This window comes from Varroa destructor, unplaced genomic scaffold, assembly GCF_002443255.2.
Source record: "Varroa destructor unplaced genomic scaffold, Vdes_3.0 BEIS01000004.1, whole genome shotgun sequence".
Classification (NCBI taxonomy): domain Eukaryota; kingdom Metazoa; phylum Arthropoda; class Arachnida; order Mesostigmata; family Varroidae; genus Varroa; species Varroa destructor.
The window spans coordinates 42,350,348-42,374,408 of NW_019211457.1; the positions used below are offsets into that span (position 1 = coordinate 42,350,348).

Here is a 24,061-nt window from a genome sequence, read left to right on the forward strand (position 1 = left end):
TTCCTCTTTTTTTTTCTGGCTAGCATCACTAGCGCTCCCGGCCAGTAAAAATTTCCGGCCGTTTGCGAAGTTCTCGATCCCTTGGCATCATAGCCTTGGCAATGACACTCTACGATTTCCATTAGACGACAACAACTGGTCCTCTATTGGACCCCCTCTTCCCTGGCTACAAAAACACTCACACAGTACGCTTTGGCAACGAGATGCCGAAGCAATGAAAAAAAGAAGAAAGAAGTGTACATATATACACACTCTTTTTCATACTTAGATCACCACTAATGCATCTGGCCTGTTCACCATTCACAGGCTGGCTGAGCTTTGCCGGTACAGCGCTAAGCGACTACTACAGTTATCACCTACTGAAAATGGTGCGTCGTCGTCGTCGTCGGTGTACGTAGTCGAAATAGTAAACCTACTAATGACAATCAACATTATGGCGGCCAGGAGAGCCAGATAGAAAGAGTATATGTAATAAAATAAACGTAACAAACGAGAGACGCAACGAATCTGAAAGAAAAAAGTACGATAAAGATCAACAATAAGGACCGCTATCACCAGGAGCATTGTAGGACCGCTCAGAATTGGTCTTCACGGCTGCTAATTGACGCCAGCGAAAGACAATATACAGAAGAAAAGATCATTAAAATCTACTCTACATTCTAACCGTATCGTTTTTGTCGTTGCCTGGTGCTGGATGTCTGGTGCCTGCTCCCCAGCCAGTCTGAGCTCCGCTGTTATGGCGAAAAAGTGAATCGAAGCTGAGCTGTGACCAAAGCTTCATAAGCGTGGACCACCGGGTGTGAAGACAGACCGGGTTTAGGTGGCAGGAAAATGAGGTCGTAGGCATTTGCACGATACACGTCATCAAGGAAAGTGTGGCCCTCGGAAGGGCGATCTTACAATAGTATGATTGAGCAATTCTTAGATGGGGCCTGTAGGAAACCAAATAGCGAACATCCCTTGAAGACGAAGACAAGGTGCATGCAACGTTTCTGACAAATTGGAGAGAGCTATGCAAATAATATAGTGAGGGTGTGCTAAGTCTTCTAGCGAAAGGGGTGTGGAAACTGTTCGGAAGGCTTTTCCTTCGTCACCCTTTATCGCAAAGCACGTGAAAGGCTCATGTCATTATTAGAGCTGTTGGTGCTGGCTAGTATATGTAATAGGAGCGAAATGGACGTGTACAGGAAACAAGAACCGCCAATGGGGTAAAATTAGGGAGTGGGCACGAGATTGAGAGGTGAGATTCCACTTTAAAACTTCACTTTCTAAACTGAACACACCAAGGAACGCCCGACAAGCGGCAGGAACAGCCTTACCGTACCTGGAAATCTTCCGGAGGTGGAAGAGCTTACTATGGTTGTTTCGTTTAGACAAGATACCGGAAGTTCCAAATATTTTCACTTCGCATCCGGTCTATCTTTCCATTCAAAGGTCTTTTAGACTATAGTACATAGAGAACAAAGTGAGTGATCAAAGCGACACCGAGCGACAGAGATCGGAGCAAAAAAAAAGATTGGGGGCAAACTTGCATCGTGAGTAGGATCATGATTATTTTGTAATCAACGGGGTACCGTAGCCACTCACGACAAGCAGCGGAACTCATTGTCTATTCGTCAGAGCCGTCCCACATCCCACTGGTTCCGTCGATAGGAGACGATAGCCAAACGGTCTTTTGACCTGCTCGTACTGCCTTGCTTTCGAATATGCCTCTTTGGCAGTAACTTGCAATCCATGTGTACATACCTTTATCTAATTGTGTTTGCCTTTTTTGTATTATCCTTAACTTTCGAATGATCACCTATGCATTTGTTCGTTTCCAAAAGCACCAGTAGAAGCAGTGTTTACGCTCTACTTTGCAGTTGACCTACGTTATTCCTTCGTCTATTACAGTCTCGAAGAAGCTACTAAGGGGGTGAGGGCTGCCCCGCCGCTTCTCTCTTTGTCTCTTTCTAGCTCGTCTGCCAGCCTGCCTGCCTAGAACCTTGTTGAATGGACAAAGCAACGCACGCAGGAGTAACACAGCAGCATCAGCTCCCGAAAACGAACGGCTTTATATCGTGCCATGGCTAAAACACATTTGGACCACCAGAAAGCAACAGAAAGACTAAATCGATGAGCTTACGAAAAACACCGACAGCTCTAAAAAGGGAAAAGAACCTACCTGTTCCCCGACCTGTCGGTCAATCCCAGCAAACGAAAGCAGGAAATGAGTGCAAAGAATCTATCGTTGTAGACGACCCTTAACGGATCTTATTGTATTTCCACCAAGGCTGTATGTACTCTATGCACTTCGTGTATGTCTTCCCTTCATCAACACCTCTGCCACCACGAGGAATCTGAATAACGTAATTTTAGTATACATGTTAATTGAATTTAACTAAAAAACAAAGAGACCAAAGAGGCCGTTTGCAAGGGTGATGGTGAACGTAGGGGAATGCGCTCCGTGAGTCTGGTGTAGTTAAATAATTCGTGCATTGCATATGTAGTTGATCAACGTAACCCAAACGATGCCTACATATGTTTACATAAGGTGTTTCAGATCATTAAGACTATATCTTTTTTTTCTACAGTTTTTTTAACTGTAAGGACATTCTCATTTGGACCGTACAAGCTTATACTGGTATTGTTTGGTCCAGTTACTTAAACCACCGAAAAGCTAAGTTGCGGTAAAATCCGTTTGGGAGGTGAGATCTTGTATTTTTTTTTTTAGATAATAATCAACACTTGGCTTGGCTGTGATGACAGCCAATAAAATATATGGTGATCCAAAATGTTAGGTGTCATCTATGATATGTAGTTATCGTCGATGACGTTTTAACGCAGCGGGACTCTCCTTGTGTCGGATTTGCTGCTCACGGAAAACCCCGGGCTAGACAGGCCATTCTACGGTCCGACAATACTCTTATAGTAAGCTCGTCCTTATTTAGATTGAAAAAAGCGGATGATGTAATGTTATTCTTGTTATTATTATCTAACTATAATACTGACAAATATATCTGTTTCGAAGAACGCTTACAAAAATGTAAATTTATTGTGAGTGGTCTTTGGCTCTCCTTCCATAGTTTATTTCCATCCAGATACGAACCTAACCTACCTTTCTTATATACACAAGATACGTATATATAGCTCTTTTTCTTTCGTATATACTGCTCAACTTACCAAGATTAGGATAAAAATGAGGCATCGTCACGTTTTTAGACGAGAACATATGCTCGTATATATTTCACTGGATGCACCTCATCATCAATGCATCATGCAAGCCTAAGCGGCAAAAACATTACCAAAAAAAGCCAATAATAATTTGAATTCAGGCACGTTTTTTTCCACGGATTCATCGACAACTTTGATGAGGAGTGAAAAGGGTTGGCTTTTACCAAACGAAGGACTTCCGCAAAAAAAGCACGGGAGAAAACTATCTATGTGACATTAGCAGAAAAATAATTATGCATTTGTCCGAGCTTATATATTAAAACAAACTATAGTCTGCTGAAGTAGATTTCGTACAGCCTTAATCTAAGGGTAAACATTAGTGAGTGCTGTCAACATACACACAAGGATAGCGTCGATTTTATAATATTAGATAAGTAAATCCATGAATGTTTGGCGTACGGCTGTTAGTCCCAGCGACTGTCCGTTTCACCTTACGTACGATACTTTTATGCCGTAGAGCGATCTCCATATTGTTAGTATGAATCTCTATTACTGTCCCGCATTGCCTCCATCGAGTCGACAGGCTTCAGTTGATCCGGTTCGTTCGGACGTCACAACTTAATGAATGCAAAAACTTTTCTATAGCTGACTTTCAACTTTCCATTTTACAATAGGTCTTATTACCACCGTTTACCATTTTTCAAGGACGTATCAATGTAGGAGGAGGTCTCGTACGAGCAAGCTGAAGGACCAAGCTGTTTCCTATTTCTCAGATTTGTATTAGAGAATGAAAGTCCATTTCCATTCAGATCCAAACCTAGGCTTAGTATTAATTGGCAAATACGTAACCAGTGTATAGGATGATCACAATAATAACTCGCCCTCGCCGGGTGTTACTTCGGCATATACCAGTTCTCTCGTTACGTTGGAATTGGAAATTTCTCCGGGGCCTAGAAGTGGAAAAGGATTTAGCTCTTGATTCTCTTAAATCGATTCATTTCTTTATCTTTCTCTCTTCCCTTCCCTTTTCTCTGTGCTTTCGGCGGGATAGAAGGAAAGACTAACGCATAATTCTGGCGGACACGTTCGCTGGCACTGTTTCTATCTGTCTCTACGGGTAAGTGAGAAAACGGCCGTTAGTTGCGAGGCTTCCGTACATTGGAGAGGGATCATACTACCAGGCTGCTGATCAGATTTTCCCCCCTCTCTTCGTTGAGGCTGACGCAGGCGCCAATAGAGGCAAGATTGGCGCGAGAAGGCATCCGTCGCCGCTGAATGAAGCTGATAGGGAAGTGCCGGAAGACCGTAGTATTTTAATAGTAATTAACTACGAAGGGTGCAACGTATGCGCGGGACGCCTTAGACGTCAACACGACGGAGCAATAATGAGTGTACTACTGCCATATAATATAATATGCTGGTGATGCGCGTTGACAGCACCATCCTGGCCCAGGACCGGACCAATGTTTGTTGGGTACTACGTTCCTCGCCCAGAATGGGCCTTACTTTATGCGGATTGTTTAGCGGAGGCAGCGGACACAAGATAATGCAGAGGAAGCTTTTAACTCACATAAAGAAGCTAGCATAAATATAACGTGCAATATCGCTTTTTCTTGGAAGCTTCACAAAATTATATGAGTCGCGTAAATTTCGAATTAACTGATTATTTGAAATCTTCTTCTACTAGCAAAACCGCCACCAAACAGTGGGCTTAAAACAGAATGTTTACGCAGGTCGGCTGGCTTCTGTGTTTCTTATCTGTGGAGGGTTCCCTTTTGACTTTTCCTCTTCCCATATATCTAGTGGAATACAAGTGCGTCTTGATATTTGGCCAAGTGAGGTATAAACAATCCAACAAGACAGCAGTGCACACCTTCTCGTGATATTATACGCACGTCAAGAATGGTATTATCTCCTACATCTGACCAGTGAATTAACTGCCCTTTATTTCCATGATCCGACTTAGGAAGTCATTATTTTACCGTTCAGGCAGATCCCGAAGGTGAAATACGCCGTACAGTAACCGCAGTGACCTCTAGATTTCAACTTGTTTACGTCCGACATTGCCATTAAGAATTCCATCAGACGGCTGGCCACCAGCACGAAACAAACGGCGTGTCCGTGTGACCTGAATTCGAACCTTTTAGCATGCAAATACATAGCCTATTAAGCTGTTACGACACAAGCACAGTAACTTGCTTGTTTCAAGCTGGCCAGAGTAACGAAAAACTGGTTTTATTGTCGAAAGCTATTACTTGCATCTTTCGTTGCCCCTTTTGGGCCATTGGTAGAGAAGGTAAAATACGCTCTGAGAGAGAAACCCATATGCTGACGGAAAAAGCGCTTCTAAATGGGTAGCGAAAGTACATCACGGGCTAGAAATACTATTGGCAGCTGAGGTAACCCTTCTCCCGGATTAACGGAATCAGTTGTTTGAACTTGATGTAAGACTTCGCAAGAACGAAAAACATAGCAGCAGGAAAAGGACATTGGCAACAAAACTTCACGATGAAAGAGATAACGGTGTTGTTGACAGCAGTGATCTTAGAAAGCTAAGTTGATTCAAGGGTGGGTACTAAATACTGTATACACGGTCCTACCACTTAACCTTCGGTTGATAAAGCTTGATAGTTTGCCGATTTGGCTATAAATGCATTGACAAATGTTCTTTTTACGCCACCTTTTATGTTGGAACCCATATTAAGTAGAAACATTGCTAAAATTGTCAGGCTAAAGTAACGCTTTCTAAATTGTGCATCCGATTTTTCCATGCCTGGCATTTTTTTCACTAAGTTGTAATTTCATCAACTCCACAAACATGCTCAGAATTGTCCCCCAAAGATATTGCATACTCTACGTGGGATTTTCAACAAGCCTTGCTTGTCAGTCTTTCGCGTGAGCGTCTCCTTTGATACTACTACGTTGTTACCTGTGAAGAGCAAGTCCATCAACAGGACTAGCGGCAATCTTCTCCTTCTTGTTCGGCCAACTCCGGATAATATTATGGCCTTGGTACGCGACTCGAAGCCTACCGTAAAGGAGCAGCAATAAGCGGTACGAACAGGTCCAACGTGTCTACTTTCTTGTATCTGCGTTAATACATGAGCTGCTGTATTATCATTATTACTATTATTATATTGATTCACTACTTACGTTCGTCAGTCGGCTTCGCTCCATTCTGTCCCCTTTACACTCTACTTTATACAATTTGCCTCCTATATGCGTATGTACGTATTTCGTTAGAACCGAGCCCGTAATGCTGCACTACTGGCTCAAGACACGGTCGTAATGTATGACGAGGGCCTTCTGTCATCGGCTGTCGTCGGCTGAACGACAGACGATACTGATGGCCGTTATGACGAGGGACGTCTAGAGCCCACTTTTTTGAGCCTTCCAGCACTCAGCTGAACCTTTTCCGAAGCAGGAGTCAACTAAGAAACGACTCAATCATAATATAATCATGCGAGTAGAGTAAGTTGGGGTGATGGCATTTTAGCGGAGCAAGTTATGGCTGGCTCAGGAAGACTGCTTTTGGTCCTTTACGAATGCTCTCGAAAGACATTGGATTTTCGAGTTGGGGATTGGATTTCGATGATGAAATGCAGAGAAAACGATATCATCGTTAAGGTGGAAAACAGGCACTGTAAATTATTTATACGAAAAAAAAAAAAAAAATTATCATGTACAGGAAATCACTGCAATATGCTAGAGAATGTAATGAATCGTGAATGTATTCCACTAAACTTTCTCGCAGGTAGCGCGAGTTTGATGTCCTGAACCGAACCCGTTACTATTATTAGTACTATTAACCATGTGTATTTTACCCAAGCAGTCGAAACAGTCTGTTTATAAAAAAAAAAAAAAAAAAAAAAAAAAAAAACAAATTAAATAGCCATACTCCAAAAATGTATTGCATTTCTAAAGGTATGCTTATTTGAGTACGTATTTATACGACGGATCAATTATCCTGTCTAGCAAGTCATAACGTAAAAGGATGCGTCCTCTAAACTGCTGCATGTCATTTCAAAAACTTCTAGGGAATGATATGTATAATCAAATTATGCACTGATATCGGAAAAGAGACCCTAAGCCTGATTTTAATAAAAAAAAATCGTGTGGAAATGACGTAGATACGACGATTCTACTTCCCTCTATAAAGGCTTATTTGAATTATCGGACCGATATGGCTGAGGCCAATATACCTAAAGCAAAAGCGGTTAATATCTGATAAAGATCCGATTATCTTAGCCCATAGATTTTTTTTTTTAATTAATTCTAAAGACGCGTATACCGTAGCAATGAATGAATACTATAATTTCTACAATTGAAAATTCTTACAATTGCGTCAATGCAAAGCAGAAACAAAAACAAGTAACTAGACATAACATAATTATCAGTATTTGTAGTAAATAACATTAACAATACAGGAAAGATGGCAAAATCACTGTGCGACAATAGCATAGGTTAAATGTATTTCAAGTCTATATATTTTGCCTGTAGCATAGAATTCGACCAACTCATGTCTCAATGTCGGATCAACGCTAGAACGAAATACCTCTTCATACGCCCCTCTCTGACCAGACGCTGATCTGAAGAACGAGTTCTGACCGAATCGTTCGCATCTATTGTGAATGACTTTATTCACGTATCGCAGGAGCACACACTGGTCATTTCCGCATTTATCTAGGTTATTAGGTGTATTAAATAGAAGCTGCATCCTCTAACAGATCATATATTAGAACCGTATGGATCTAACAAGGAAGCGGGTCGACAAACGCCCGCACGCTAGAGCCAGCTAGTCCACTAGATAGAAGAAGCCTTAAAGGCAAACCGAAATAGGACACAAGGCGAATAGGCGGGAACGGACATTTAGTAACACATTCATCATTGCATGTATTCCAAGTGGACTGATACAGTGCACAGATTGAAAAATATCGAAACTAAAACATAACAAAGTAGATCAAACTGATTTCCAGCTACGACGCTGTTAATCCTGCCGATGAAGAAGGTCTACTGCGGACGCTAAAAAATGACGACAGTGTCCTAGGGAGTAAGCATCAAATCGATCGAAGTCGCAGATAGAGACTCGCGGTAGTCGTAGCAGTCAAGCGAACGGATAGTTCGACACAGACACACATGCTGGCTATAAACATATAGCTGTTTCGACAGAGCTGTCAGCTCTCATGACCACGATTGTTTAGAAAAGAACATGTAGTCACTGCAATAATAGTGGCTGTGAGCTAGATTATATCTTAGTTCTAGCACAAGAGAAGGGTCTACGTTTCGACATGTCGAAATGCAGCGCTAAAAGCAAGCGGACTATAAACAGAAGACGAACAAGCCAGCTGAGAGATAAATGTTAGATAAAACTGTGTCATGCTAGGAGTGGCTGGAGCTCTGCTTTTCTCGATAATATCGATCACGTGCTCATGGATCGGAGGACTCTATCTGATCGTAGTTTATACCTTATTCGATATTTACGTACTATTATTTAGAAGTGCCATATTATGCCACAATCATTCTAACCAATATTTTGTCTTGTTTGATCTATCACAGGTGTCTTTAGCCGAGCAGCATATCCGACAGCTCTGTCAGGTATCTCGAGAGATCTTTCTTTCGCAACCAATGCTACTTGAGTTGAATTCGCCGGTCAACATTGTCGGCGACATCCACGGCCAGTACAATGATCTGCTTCGGCATTTCGATAAGTGCGGTTATCCACCAACGAGCAATTACCTGTTTTTAGGCGACTACGTTGATCGGTTGGTAGTCGTATGGGAATCTTTATTGTTACTGTTAATTGATTGAGCGGTATAATGATATCAATCCGGACAATTCCCACTACCCATAACTAGTGTTCACAAAACGATGTTCCTAAACGCTGTTGGATATGTGTTACGACAAAGCTACGTAAAATAATCTCCCTAATAATCTGTCGGTCTGCCTGGCTGTCTATGATCTCATCATGTCTTGCCTGTTAGTGTTGAGCTTTTCCTAGGAATTGTCTCAGATGTCATACAAGAACCTATATAATTTTAAAATAGGTAGTTTTTAGATAGACGACCTGCCCGATGTACACCAATGTATATATATATATATATATATATATATATATATAAACAAGCGAAAATCAATTAGAAGAACATTTTAGCGCCTTCAATTCAGCTTTATTGTTACATGATTGGTCACACTTGGCTAACTTCATACACAAAGAGGACATAAATAGATAGGACCTTTTTGAAAAGTGAAGAAATTCAAGGCCTCGTATAATAACTATTATAGTTAGTTTGCAGAACGACGCAATTGTTCACGTTAATCTAGAATTTTAGATAAGTCTGGTAATTAGGTTTGTACCCGGTTCATGTGCAACCATTTAAACTCTACCTATTGGCTATAAATAAATTTTCTAGTTTGCCAAACCATATACTTCAGGCCTTCCGGATGGTCTACTGAACTTCCGTTCAGGCAATTGGGGCTGGGAAGAAAACTTGTTTCGCTAATAAGTAGCGAATATTTTTCCCCAACTTCAAAGTAGGGCGGACTTCTGTATTTGGACCAATTTCTACAGCTCCTATCCGACCACTCTTTCAGGCCGCTTTGCTTGCGAGTAGCGTCGAAGAATCCCAGAACCAGCCTCCTGACTACTCCGTATCTGTCTTTGGATAATTCTCGATTCTTCAAGTACAGAAGCTGGCTTGTTAGCTTTTCGGCGCGAGGAAAATCGAGTGTTTCGCTTGTGCCTCGTAATCCTTTAAAAAAGTCTATATCTCACACTGCGTTCACAACTGGACATGAAGAGGCCGTTCCATATTAGTGGCCATAGAAGGCTTTTCTATGGTATTTTCGAATCGTTGACCACAACAGCATTTCGGGTGATTCCACTTTGGCGAACGCAAACCTGCAGAAGTGAGTGAGAAGCACATGCTTGTAAGTCTAGATGAAGCTCAAGTAATCCATTTAATTGATCGGGAACCTTCTAACAGTATAGAATTTAACACATATACATACACAAGAGCAGCCATATGTGCTTCCAGATTCACGCACTTGTCACCATCGGACGGTCACCTAGGCTAGATAGCTCGATGGAGAGGCATGAGGAAGAGTTGCCTCTAAACACCTATCTATTGGGTTGGTCGATAGAATTCGGTTATTAATTTGGCAGTTGTAATTTCGGTCTTATTTAACACATTTCATGTGCCTCCAGTCGTCATATAATAGGCAGACTGAGGATACAGCGTCATATTAGACCAAACATGTATGACTATATACATATAGATATATATATATATATATTTGACTATGCGAAATTGTAGACGTTCATGGCCTGATAATTTGATAAGTGACGGCGCTATTTAGTCCAAAGGACCTGTCGGGGTTGCAGGAAGGGGAAAGGAGAAGTGCCAAGGAACCCCCTGCAAGGATTAAAGAAATATATAAATATACAACTAAGAAATACGACTTCAACATTCGACCTTATATGTGCATTGGCTTTCTTTGACTGTCTTCAATTTTCAGAGGGAAGCAATCGATCGAAACAATTAGCCTCGTCCTCGCCTACAAAATTAAATACCCTAACAATCTATTCCTACTTCGCGGAAACCACGAATGCGCATCTATTAACAAGTAAGCTTATTGTTTATTTACGTATTCATTTGACGACATACACAATCAAACTTAGTATCGATTTTCTAATCCTTTCCCTCCTTATTAAGTACTAACATTATGTATGCAAGCATATTCATACAAGTTAAACAGTTACAGGGATTATCGTGTCGAAGTAGCAATGTACAGCCAACGTTTCCTATATATGCGTGTATCTATCTCTGTGCATCGTGCCATATTCTCGAACCTCAATGTTTTGACGATACTGGTTTTTTGTCACCTCTTTGATGACATATGTCAATCGCCTTTTGAGAAGGTGCAGGAAAAAATAATGAAAGGTAAGCGACTTACCTTTTGCGTGCATTGCGACACTGTCTGTGCGTTTATTCTATAAACTACCCGCAAAGCGTCAATACCATTGCGAGAGCAACGACTGACAAAGCAGGAAGGCCACTTCGTTGCCATAGAGCTCTTTATTTGTCTTCTGTTGCTTCTCTTGGCGAGAACGGGAACTCTTTCTCAGCTAGATGTTGCAGAAAAACACTTTTATCTTCCTATACCTGTCGCTATATGCTGTAAAATGGCACCATACAAATCAATGAAGTTATCATGCTGATTATGTTACTCATACTAGTCTTTTGGTCTTAGTTATCAGTGTGATTCCTGCTCTCTTCCCCGCGCGCTTGATCAGTTCGCATAATCGTCATACGATTTTACTTATATTACTTCTCATCTCTTCAATAGATATATCGATAGTATTCCTCAGCTGTCGTAACCAGCTCGCCAGAAACGCGTGCATTTAGGAGATGTCTTGTTGGATTCCAAAGCTTCGAAGCGGTGTGCTTGATGTTCTCGTTACTGTTGCGCGGTTTTGCTCTCGTTTGTCTCATTAGTCGGATGAAGACAAACATTAGATGGATAATACAGACAAGGATCCTGTGACTGGCGACTCGAAGATGCCAAACAACAGCGCTCATAGAGATATAACATGAGAAAGTGGTTGTAACCGGCAATACCTCAACGTAATGCCTGGTCTGCATCGATGTTTTGAATACACTTCTCTGTATTTCTTCAACTCGTACCTTTTTCCTATGATTGCACGACATCTGCTAAACTTTCGAATCGACTCTGCCGGCAGAGCCTCTGCGCTTTGTCAAACTTGGAAATTAGTCCATGTCCTTTTCCCGCGCGGGGAATTTAAATGCACCATAATATTTCAAAGCTATATCAGCGTGTTCGGTTCTGCGCACCGATCTGAAGCAAACCGAATAAGCCACTTTTGAGTGGCTGATCTTAGCCCTACGAATAGGTAGCATTAAAAGGGGAACCCCATTATCAAGTAATGGAACTTCCTTTTCATGCAGAGACAGCAAGAGATATAGAAAAAACACGCCCATGCAAATACTGATATGACCTACCCTGTGCTTAATAGGTTCGCGTGAGCCTGGCTATTTTCCAATGACTGCAACGTTGGAGATTACCCATCTTTGAGGCCTAGCCCAATCATTTACCTCTAATCCCCATAAGCTGTAAAATGGATCGTATACAATTGTTATTAATACCAATGATAAAAACAAGAATCGTGCCGCCGGCACCTTTTCTTTATAGGCCCAAAGGGACTGACTGGTTTCGAGGATAGCGAAAGAGACGTATAATGGCATCGACGCGAGCAACGGCGTACGTCTATTGGCCAGGGTACGGAAGGTTGCGCCTCTAACGGCGCCTCCAAAAATCCTTTCTGGATTGTTGATGCGAAAACTACCAACTACCGCCAAAAGATTTCTGCATCCGCTAGCTGCAGGCTTAGCGGTGACCTGCAACCCGTTCACCACCCGCATTAGTCTTCCTTTTCCAAGTATGTTCTACTCCTAAAGCAAGGCCGCTTCCCTTCATATAACAACTTTCAACAAGCACAAAACCGCTAGAAGCTACTTCGACCATCACCCCTATCACTGCTTAGAAAAGCTTTTCTCTAGCTGGAATAGAAGAAGAAAGAGCTTTCCTAGCTGAAGGGCGTGGAGTCTTGAAAGGCTGGAAAGGCGACCCATAGCGCGGGATGGCCGCATCAGTAAAATTGCAACGAAAACCTAGCGGCGTTCTGAGTCAGAGAGGGTTGAGAGGAAGATTAGTACACTGCACTTTGATGGGCTGCTAACCGAAGTCAGACGGCCGGATCAGGATCGAATTAACATGAGTTTGAAAACGAGGTAAGGGTAAACCAGGCTGGAATGGCGGAAACCAGGAACTCTGTACAGGTTTAGGTGTTTGTTGCTGTAGGATGTTCAGCAGCATAAAATAAAAGTGCCCTGCAGGCCCTTAAGGATTATGGGAGACTAAGCAAATTAAACGAATAAGAATGAAATATGCATACTAATGGAGGCGCCGTAGCAAGGCGTCGGATAAGCAGTCATTGTCACAAGTCTTCAGAGGCGTCCGTCTATACAGGCTTCCCATCTTTGACTATCCTAAAGGCACAAGGTAATATAAAGGTAGAAGGCAGATGAGACAATACTGAACCAAGGAGGAGCTATAATCAAACCTTCTATCCAATACTTTACTTTGAAAATGTGTTCATATGCAAACTAGTAACCAGAATGCCCTAACATACATGAACCTACCTTAAGACGCTAAGAAACGATGCTATAATGAAGTGACAAAAATTGAGTAAATATCACAGATGAAAAAAATCGCTATTACGTGAAAGTCTACTTTAAAAAAGTAACGTATACAAAAGTATAAAATATTATACTCCCAGCAGGGTCCCATGCTTGATTCTGCTGCATAGTGCGACCTTTAGACGCCTGGGTCTGCCACAGGCAGTCTCAGGGGTCGCGTAGGAAGAGAATTGAAGAGGTTATCATTTTTTGATTGGGCCGCGAGACTGGAAAAAGAGGTTGTTGCCTCATTATTACGCGACATCGGTAGGCCCTATGTACATAGTATTTGGCCAACTGACGCGTTGGCACTCAATCGGTTGTATGCCTTATACTAAACGTACGTGCTGTCTGACGAGCCCATGGCAAAGTGCTATGAAGCAAAGTAGAGAAACCATTGCATGTTGACCACAAACCGTTGCGCCGTCCGGCCGTACTTCATACGACGCCCTGACGTAAGCTCATCAGAACAGGGGCATATATTGATTTTCTGCTTTCGAAAAAGTGATTGTATAATCACCTACACGCATCAACAGAACAATTGATAGGTGCGGATTCATTCGATAGAGTTGTTCTTATGTGGCCCGTACACACCAACGAGACACTCTGCTGTACCTAATGGCACTTCTATCTATATAATATTAATCACCTGCATAGGCCTAACAGACAGGAATTTATCAAGCATTTATGCGCCTCACCTTGATCTATGGCGATCATCCCCTGTGTTATCAATTACCGCTATCATCTATGTGAAACACGAAACATCTAATATAATTAGCCCTATAAATACTTCGTAAGATACTATTTTCACTTGTAAATGTATGTATTTCACCTGGAACACGAGTTTTGGCCAACTGCATTTCTTATTCCTAGTGCAGGGGCTAGCGACATCAGAGCTCGTTTTTGGCGGCAAGCGAGATTCACAGTATCAACAAAAACTAGTTCTGCGAGATGGCGACAGGGTTCGACGCTTGATTACATTCTCCCTTGGAATTTATAAAGCTGGTATCGCTGGGACGAGTCCAAAAGCGCTCTTCAATTCCAAATCAGATTAGCTTCACTTCTCACTATAGAAGAGCTAGTTTCCTGCAGCTTCCACCACCGTTACCAACCCAGAATCGCCATTTGGTCGACAATCGAAAACTTGAAGCACTCGCCGATTTAACAAACGGGAAAAAACCATTAAACGTCGCAACCTTCATTAGTGTCATATACCTATATATATATATATATATATATATATAGGGCCTATGAAACATGTACACGCAACCTTTAATGGAGGTTAATAAGATTATACCTATGAGTTTTGCCTTTCAATAGACAGGTGGAGCTCAACATACTGCTAATAAGCAGAACTCCAATCATGCTGTCGTTATCCGCGACAACTGCAAGTTCTTTTCAAAGTCCAACATAACTACCTTCAATTCAAAAGTATACTACTGAACATAGTGTTTATATTTGTTCTGCATATGTAATTACTTTGACCTAGAATTAATGTGCTCGTGCACGGTAACTTATAAACATCTATTATAGTGATAACGGGGTTTGCCAGGAGGCGCACGTAAAATATATCATAGATATACACCTCGTTTCTATTGCAAAATCACACGTAGGTTTCGAAATATGTTTATAGAATCAATATGCCTGAAGGTAAATCAGTACATAAACGACCCTCGTCCGTACGACATTACCTATCTACTTTATACTAGTTTTAAAGTTCAGTTCAACTCGGATTCGTTCTGTTTGTGCGCGTTATAGATTCTGTCTGGGTTCCAGATTCCGACTGACCGGAAGGGTCAGTTGCTATAATAGATAACCTGTGATGTAGGTATTCTGATACCTCTGATTTTATTTCTGCAGCGCGAATCCCTACGTAAACTGATAAAAAGCGAACCCAATGATAACATAAACGCAACACAGTTGAATCGAAGTGTATCGTGATTTAGATCTGCTTGGGGGTATACTGAAAAAAAAATGTCTTGTTAAATCAAACGTACATTTTTTAGCTTTCAAGAGCTGATGAAGATGCGAATATATCCATAAAACATATCATATAAAATATATATATATAAAAAAGTGATTATAAATTTGTCTTTTTGCAACGATGTCAATTGTAGGTATAGGTAGATAGGGTCAACGTAAGGCCTATTTTCGACACGCTTTCATAATTTATATACGTTAATATTTTTGTCTCACTGTAATGCTTGGGACCCAGATACAAAATGAATTTTTTTTTTTTAAAAAAATTGCTTCGAAATAGAAAAATACGCTGTACTTTCAAGCTTTCAAAATAGCTAACCTTGTCCTTGGTAATCCTTCATCTTTGAATCGCTTTAACTTATAATAGAATTAAAACTTATCACATCAGCCAGTCTTGTGAGGGCCTCGAGAAAAAAAAGTCGCAAATATTTGCTGGTCTATTGCACTATGCTGAGTTGCACGTATAACTCATTGAAAGTTAAACAATGCTATACAGTACCATAGTAGGAAAGCAAGCAATCCGGTGTGAGATATGCTTGTTCTCTAGTACATTAAAGCCTTGACGAGAAAGAATCGTTGTGCTTACAACAGCTAATTTTTTGCTATTGACGGCTCGCATGAACTAAGAGAATACAGACGCACCCTTTAATGTGGACCATTTTATGAAAAGCTATAAACAAGAGAATGGCCGTGACACTATGTACATCAGGTAAATATACCTGCGGTTCATGACTGATTTTGTACTATCTACCGCCTAGATACCATGGAGTCGATGGAGTCTTTGAAGTAATATGTTTGCGCACATAAATGCTCACAAATACACACATGCTTATCTCACTATCGATTCTTAAATAGAACTTAATATATCAGAAGTTCGCCAATAAAGAAGGATAAACCATAATGAACACAAAGAAGCGTAATTGTTTGTTTCTAAATATGAGCTGCGAGAAAGGTTCTAACTATTTTCGAGTGGCAATCATACGTCTATTGAATGGCCACAGAAGAGTGTTTATGCACTGCTCCAAACACAACGAGGATGAACTGTGCTAAGTTCACTTCATCAAAAACGATCTCTGCACAAATACATGACCAGTGCGCACCCCCCCCCCCCCCAGATCGGCGATAGAAGCCATCTATGTTACTGACGCACTTCCCAACGACGCACATAAATTATGCTGACATACTGTTCAGCAAATGTGTACCAGGCCACCATTTCAATTTCTCAGGTTGGCTGGTCGTATGTCTGGTGGTCGTATCTGAAAAATTATTCCGAAATCTCGGCGAAAAAGAACCAGCCGAACTCCCCGCTCTTCCAGAGAGCCTCTGGCCTTTGTCTGCAAACGCTATGACTATCAAATCTGCTTACCATTGGATCTTATGGGCCAGAGATTATCTGAGGGAAACGGTGCCAAAGTTTTTCGTGGCTGGCACAATAAACCTGGATCCCCAGAAAGGCCGCTCGGTAGAAACAAACAAGGAGCGGCCTGTATCAACGCCTGATCACTCGACCCGGTCATGAGGAGTATCATTTATGAAAACATTTGTTTCTAGTCGATATATCTATGGATGACAGCTCTATTTAACTGTAGACCTCGATACAATTGCATACTTCACTTCGACGAATGTGAGCGTATTGATATGATCTATTTTGATTTTAAATTGTTTTTTTCTTCGATCTGTCAAATACAGTTAGCTTCAAGACATGTTGCCATAATATGGAGACTGGTAGACGTTTTCCTGCAAAAGAAAATGTTCCTTGTGAGGGCAAACCATTCATACTTGAGTAAGACAACGTCCTTTAACACTGTTAGGTTTATAGCATTCAGAGCGGTCCGTTTATAGCAGATTAATACAATGGAATTGCCTCTCCCAAACGACATAAGAAGTACAACCGCTTCAATAGTTTCAATTATTTTTTCCAGTTGAAAAAACATTTAAGCCATAACAATCCATGAGAAACGATCCCAAAGCATTCTTTTTGTTTGAGAACAATTTCAAAATTTCCTGAAGGCATTCTTGTACCAAAAACCTCGGATAAAATCTGAAGCAATGCTTAACGGCGATACTGGACGTAAGCTTTGTAACGCATGAGGGAAAATGCGCTTCTTGTTGAATGCCGAACCTATATTCGAGTATATCGACCTAGTCACCATGGCGGATACTAACGTATGGCATGCTGTACACGTACTGCAGTACGGACTCAATTTTGCACTATGAACTACACGTACAAAGGCGTGTGCATACAGACAGAACACGCGCGCAGTCGAAGGTAGCGAAAACACAAGTATGATAACTTTACGCCACGACGATTCGGATCAGGCTTTAGCAAATGCGTCCGTTCTGAGTCTATTTTTTCGTCGGCTCTTGTTCCAACTTTACGGTCGCAGATCTCAAGCCCCGAATGGAGAGACACGACAAGCGGTTAGCTAGTGGAGGGTACAAGCGAAGCTCAGCAGCAACAGTAACACGAGCATTACCCCGTAACACGAGGCCTACCTAGTTTTCTGCTTCCTAGACTGAATAACAATGACGCGTTTGAAACATGTTTATCTCTATTATTATCTAAATCCAGGCAACGGGCATGTACGGGACGACGGTGACGATGGCGGCATCACCGTACGCCACTGGAGTGAAACGATTGCGCTTGCGTCTAATTTTGATTTCTCAGTACGCTAAGTAAAATGTAGATACGCAGGAGCGTATTAGTGATGGCAACGGTAATAGTCGTCGGTGTCAGGTCTCGTGGACGCGAGCCCAGACTGTGAATGAGTTCTAAATCGATCTTAGACAACATGAATGTACAACAGTTTTTAGTTAACACCTTAAAACTTATGCTTCTCTTACTACCTATAAGATAAATGTTATATAGTAAACTACATTCTAGACGGTCATTTTACATAAGTGTTGTTTGCTCAATATTATAGTTGTTAAATAAAATTAAAAGACTCGATTGAGAATTTCCCAGACCGCTCAGTGGGGGGTGGCACACCTCCATTAAGAATGTCTTTATGCCTTGTTTCTGACACTGTAGCTAAATATAGACGTTCTATTACATTTGTTTGCATGCGCTAGAAGCGTCATTTCCTGACGAGCATGATTATTCAATATAATCGACATTTAAAACAATTAAAGCTTCAATTCGATACCTAAACCAGTAACTAGGCATTTTCAAAAAGTTCCTATTTTTTACATAACTCCCCCAAACTGGTATATGTAGATGCAAACTGGTCAAGGTGTCCACTCAATGCGCTACGTACAAAATTTCATAGTGGAACTAAATTTTTATCTAATAGCACGTCAAAAGTCCAAAAATGAAAAAATTTATATCAAGCAAAAAGTTTTAAAAAAAAATCCAAAAGATCTAAAAAATGTTAACCATTGAAGCTGAAATGGCCGTTAATTTCTCTGTCAAAGACCTAGGTATATCAAAAATGCTTTCTGCGCCATTTTGATGAATTTTTTTAGCACTGGTAATTTAAACTCTACTGAGAATCTTCAGATTTACTTCATAAAAGCTTTTCTTCTAGCGGGTTTTCTAGAAGACATGTGATAAATGTCCTGATAAGAGTCCTCATTGCCTCGTTGCTTAACTAAAAAGGCCTTATTTCCCGAACTCAACATGTAGATTCCGGGATGATATCGGATAAACCCACTGTCTGCCGGCATCTGACAGGTATATCTAAATCCGGTTGACATTCGTTCGATGGGTTGACTACCCTACCAAAATGTGCGTTTATCGCGTCAGTCTTTGCCTAAGTTTCAACGGCGTTATCTCTTTGAAATTAACTAGGCTCGTTTATCCAACAGCGTCGGAGATAGAGAGGCTACTACGCCGATTCTCGTCTTATGGCATTGAGGAATACGCTGGCTGACGTTCAGGGATCGAGTGGGCCTTTATACAGCATTAAATAGAGTGTGGACAATACCGCACTAAGTAATTGACCTTTTCTCTGTGTTTCTCGATGGGCCGTTAGATCGAAGCCTTAGGTGTCCACATCTATGGTCGTCCTTGTGAGGGAAACGAAAACAGGTCCAGGCAATGTAGCATGCAGTAACATGGCAAAGTAACAGAAAATGGGTAGTTACCTAATTGTTCATTGCGACCGCTTATTGTCCTTAATCTCGTGCTTGTTCGCGTCGTACCTGGCAGTGTGTCCTGGCATTGGCCGTAGAACGATGGCAAGTAGCGAGGACGGTGCTTCTGTGATACAGCGACAAAAGCTACTTGTTCGTGAGTCGCCGAGGTAAAACTCGCGCAGATAAACTCTCCCGACAGCATTTGTCTCGCTGCCAGAAATCTGGGCAGACCAAATAAAGTTGGCAAAGATTGCAACACTCACGACGACGACTTGTGCAGGTGCATGAACACTCTGTAATTATTGCGTTAAGTTAACCAGCATTTGTCAGCACAGCTGGCAGGAATATCAGTCAGTTAGCTGGAGTTTTTTTAGTTCAAGCGATGTGTTCAAAGATTACTTTGACGGCTGTGGTATATCGTTATTATGCATACATGAGTGTATGACTATTAGATCGGTGAACTTGTGATTTTGTTTAAGCAGGGCACTGCGCCCATTCTAAGAATAACTGTGTGCATACGTGCTATTCTAATCATGAACGATAACTATATATATATATATATATATATATATGCTAGTTCCAAGTCGGCACGGTAATCCCCCGTTGTGGCTATCATAAAGGCCGTCGTCTTTGAACGTGCTTTTGAATAATTTCTTTGTTTATTAGTATACGAACGAGTCAATACACCATCTAGCGCTTATGCCGTTCTAGTTACGAATAAATGTCCGCACCACAAACTGAACTCGATACCATGGAACAGGTCTTATAGAAAGCATATTGACCTATAAGAAAGGGTGAGACCCCCTACTACACAAGGAAAAATAGCAGAACTGTGCCTGAAACGCTGCTAGTTAATGGGTTTACTCACGGGGGTAACGCAGAACTCTGCTAGCCACCTTTATTTTGTTTTTCTTCTTTTATTGACTTATGCGCTTGATGAATGCCCCATTAAATCTTGCTGGGGTAAATTGGAGTACATATTTCACCATCTGTGTTTCACCGAATCTTCTTCCTTATGTATTTCATGCATTTGTTTCTTGCGATCATTATGCTAAAAAGGTGAGCACGACTAAAAACACGATAGTGACAATACTGAATGAACTTAACGATATGAAGCTGGCACAAGCATTCGTATGCTTGTTATGTTATAGATTATGATGAATAGGATTATTTTTTACATTAAAAAGTTAGGAAATACTAAAAAGGATCTAAGGATATTCTCATACGGTAGAGGTGCTCATGGACCGTTTCGCTAAGAACCCTAAACTCTCTAATTTCAGGGTCTATGGATTCTACGAGGAATGTAAGCGACGGTACAGCATTAAACTTTGGAAAGTATTCATCGATTGTTTCAACTGCCTTCCTGTCGGTAAGTAAAAACGCGAGGTAGTACGCGAGGTAAACTGCTTCGTTCGTTAAATGCAATCACAGTTTCTAAGAGCACTTTTATTCTAAAGTCGTACCACTTCTGAAGAATTTTACGAATTCGTTTATTTCGAATCCCGCCTAGACCAGATTAAACAAAGCGCGCGCTATATAGCGTTGGTAAAAATATTTTCTTCGACAAACTTCAAGGTACCTAATAGAGCAGACGACCCCCCCCCCCCCCTCACACTCAATGTGCATTAGGTACCATTTGGGCACACGGTGGTGCAAGGCGTAAACATGAAGGTTATCGTCTTGTCTCGTTAGAGCTCGACCATATAACTTGAAACGCACGCGTGTATTTTATACTGGAAGTCATGTATCTGATGTAATGCTAATGCAGTTCTGGACCTAACGCGCAAAACATTTATCCTAGATCATTACAGAAGCATGTTCGTATGGCAAACCCAATGCATGCCCCATACATTTCCTATAAAAGGTCGTTCTCTGCTTCCGAAGTTCATTTCGAAAGACTAACTTCATTTCGCAACACATCAAATGGGATGGCTTCAAGCATATTTTTCGCGATTGCACATTTTGATAATGGCGAGTCCGATTCTGAAGAACTCTCCCACCTTTGCTCGCATATCGCAGACCGTACTTCGGCTAACGGCTGTTGACTATGGTGTGGCCGTCTCCAAGAATGATATTTTCATTTCTTTTTTGTCTTCTATTCGACACAACCTCCTCTACTTCAGCGCCCTCCTTTGAATTGATCCACTTCATCCGTCCGTAACCGCGCAGCGTTCAATCCACCAGTAGTTCCAACTTTCCCCCGACGACCGATTCATCGATAAAGGTCCGTTGCGTCCGTTGTTCGGTCACGTCTTACGCGATCCTTTTCCCTTTACCAGCCGCCTTTCTGGGTGTCACTTCTTCCTAGAGCTCCTCTACATTATCCGCCGCCCTAAACCCAAGTGACGTGAATCAACCTGGCCGTCGCGCCCGAAGAAGCTAGAAGAGAAAGCCGCCATCATTGCTTTCTCGGTTTTTCGATATAATATTATACTATAGAATTCGACTACCACACATCTTCAGCATGAGGAGCGAGGACGGCATCAGTATGGACATGGCGCCTGTTACCAAACTAGAGCTTTTCATCGGTCGTTCCTGGATTCTCGCTGTCTATGGTCGCTATCCCTCGGCTTCCACGGCCACTGCCGGTACCGCTACGGCCTGACGGCCTTTGATTGGAAAAAACGCGAGGCGTGAGAAGGATCAAGTCGGATGCTCTTTACCAAAGAATGAGGTTGATACTTGGGTAAAATCCCAGCTAGATTCTGCTGACAGTAAAACGCGGGATTAAGTCTTTCTGTAGATGAGTGGCGGGGTAAGAGAAAGAAGTAAAGGAAAAGGGTATAGTTCATTCAGTGGGTGTCTTGCATTACTCCGTGGTCGAGTGTTCAGTAAGCGTCGGTTGGCTATCTTGGACGGGCTAGGACTAGTTGGGATACGGTACACCAGGCAGTCGTGAAATCGATTCGCGGCAGTGGAATGTACTGCAATTCTTTGTTAGGACTCACCGGAGTAAACACGATCACCACCCGGTGTTTCAGGGCCAATACGTTTACAGGAGGTCTTACTAGGTTTGCATGCCGCACTCACCTTTATATGGCGTCCTGGCGTATGCGATACCAGTTTCATTGTTGTTCGCCCATTTTTTAGAAAGCCTAAGCGACTTATTATAAGCATTGGCTAAGAGGTTTGCCCGCCCCCTCCATTGTACACTCCTTATACACCTTTGCTTGAAACATTGTAAAACCCTATATTGAAAAACTGTGACGTATGCTCGGCTGGCCTCATGAGTTTTCAGCAAATAAAGACGGCAAATTGAAAGCACTGCATTTTCTCTTAACTGATGGTTAGCGGCCAGGAAGAGAACAGTCGGTAAAACACATCGGTCCTTTCTTGAACTCCTTGGTTTGTATTGGCTTCAAAGCTTCGTTTCTATAGCATTACTGCTCGTGCTAAAGATGAGAATGAGGTAAACGAAAACGGGAAAGAGCTAGCGAAGTGGCAGAAATAACTGAAGCCAGTAGCAGCAGGAGCAATGCATCTGCACAAATCGGGATTATTCGCTGGTCCTCTTGCCGATGAGCGTAAGGAGCATAGGTGAAAAGAAATCGTTAAAAATTAACGGGGGTTAGGTACACGGTTAGCTACCATTAACATAGTCGAAGTTCACCATGAGGCAAGGCAATGATCTCGAATGGATTTGCCCCTTGACGAGGTGGCAAACATGCTAAGAGATATCGCATCCAGCTCATAGCTTACGCACAGCTGCACCTGTGCAGGGGGAGAAACCTTCCCAGAACCAAAGGTCTCCATACAATCGATGTAGTCGCTTTCACACATACTTTTGTATAACCATTGCAAACTGTTTGCCCACTTAGTCTGTTCCATGTGCACAAACATCTTGCGCTCTTCTAAACAGGAAAACTTGCCTTCGGGCCATAATTCCCCCACTACAATGTTGGAACTGACATGTAGGAAAGAGGGCATCGGACGTGGGTTCTATATGCCCCTCTGAGAAAATTGTTTACCTTTAGTAAACTGCACAAAGAGCCTCAATTAGCAGCAGTTCAAGGTAGGTAACAACGATATAAAGATAGCGACAAGCAGAGAAAGAGTTTGTGCCTTCATGGTTGTGTGTGTGAATGATCGACGGACGGGATGCGTTCGATGTGGACAACAGCAACGATGCCAGCGTCATGAAGCGATGGCGGACCTTGCTTAATATGGGAGGTAATTCCGCACGCACAATATGGCCGATGGTGAAAGACCAAGCTATGCTCATTCGTAAATGGCTTGACACAATGAACGGAGGCAATGAAGAAAAGGGGCATGTTAAGGAACAATTGACGTTTTACGAGGAATCACTTAGAATTACATCGAGATTACTAAAAGCTACATGTTTCAATAAGCTTAGCCAACTGCAGGGTATGTAACAATGTGCTTGCGTCCATCAGGTTAAAAGGCCTAAAAGCTGCATACAATGCATATGAAAGCGTATACAAGTTTTCTAAAATGTTGTTTCTCATGAACAACAGTACTTCTTACACGTGCATGTAATGGGGACGTGCATATATACGTCGTATATATGCACGTCCTCATATATATATATATATATATATAGGAAGATATATATATATATATATATGAGGAGGAAG

At 41.8% G+C, this 24,061-nt stretch overlaps 1 protein-coding gene and 1 long non-coding RNA gene across 6 annotated transcripts in view; one reads left to right on the top strand and one right to left on the bottom strand.

The window, feature by feature from the left end:
- LOC111249689 (serine/threonine-protein phosphatase alpha-2 isoform-like) overlaps positions 1-24,061 on the top strand; it is a 107,039-nt gene that overhangs the window by 58,342 nt on the left and 24,636 nt on the right. For all 5 annotated transcript variants that reach the window (XM_086986365.1, XM_022803901.2, XM_022803899.2 and 2 more), the window contains exons 2-4: positions 8,710-8,915; positions 10,669-10,776; positions 20,747-20,835. In XM_086986365.1, coding sequence (XP_086842491.1) covers positions 8,710-8,915; positions 10,669-10,776; positions 20,747-20,835 — 403 coding nt within the window. The remainder of the gene's footprint in view (positions 1-8,709; positions 8,916-10,668; positions 10,777-20,746; positions 20,836-24,061) is intronic.
- The window catches only part of LOC147756227 (uncharacterized), a 35,456-nt gene continuing 20,598 nt past the window's right edge, over positions 9,204-24,061 (bottom strand). The window contains exon 3 of the long non-coding RNA XR_015325912.1: positions 9,204-10,051. This is a non-coding gene — a long non-coding RNA (uncharacterized LOC147756227). The remainder of the gene's footprint in view (positions 10,052-24,061) is intronic.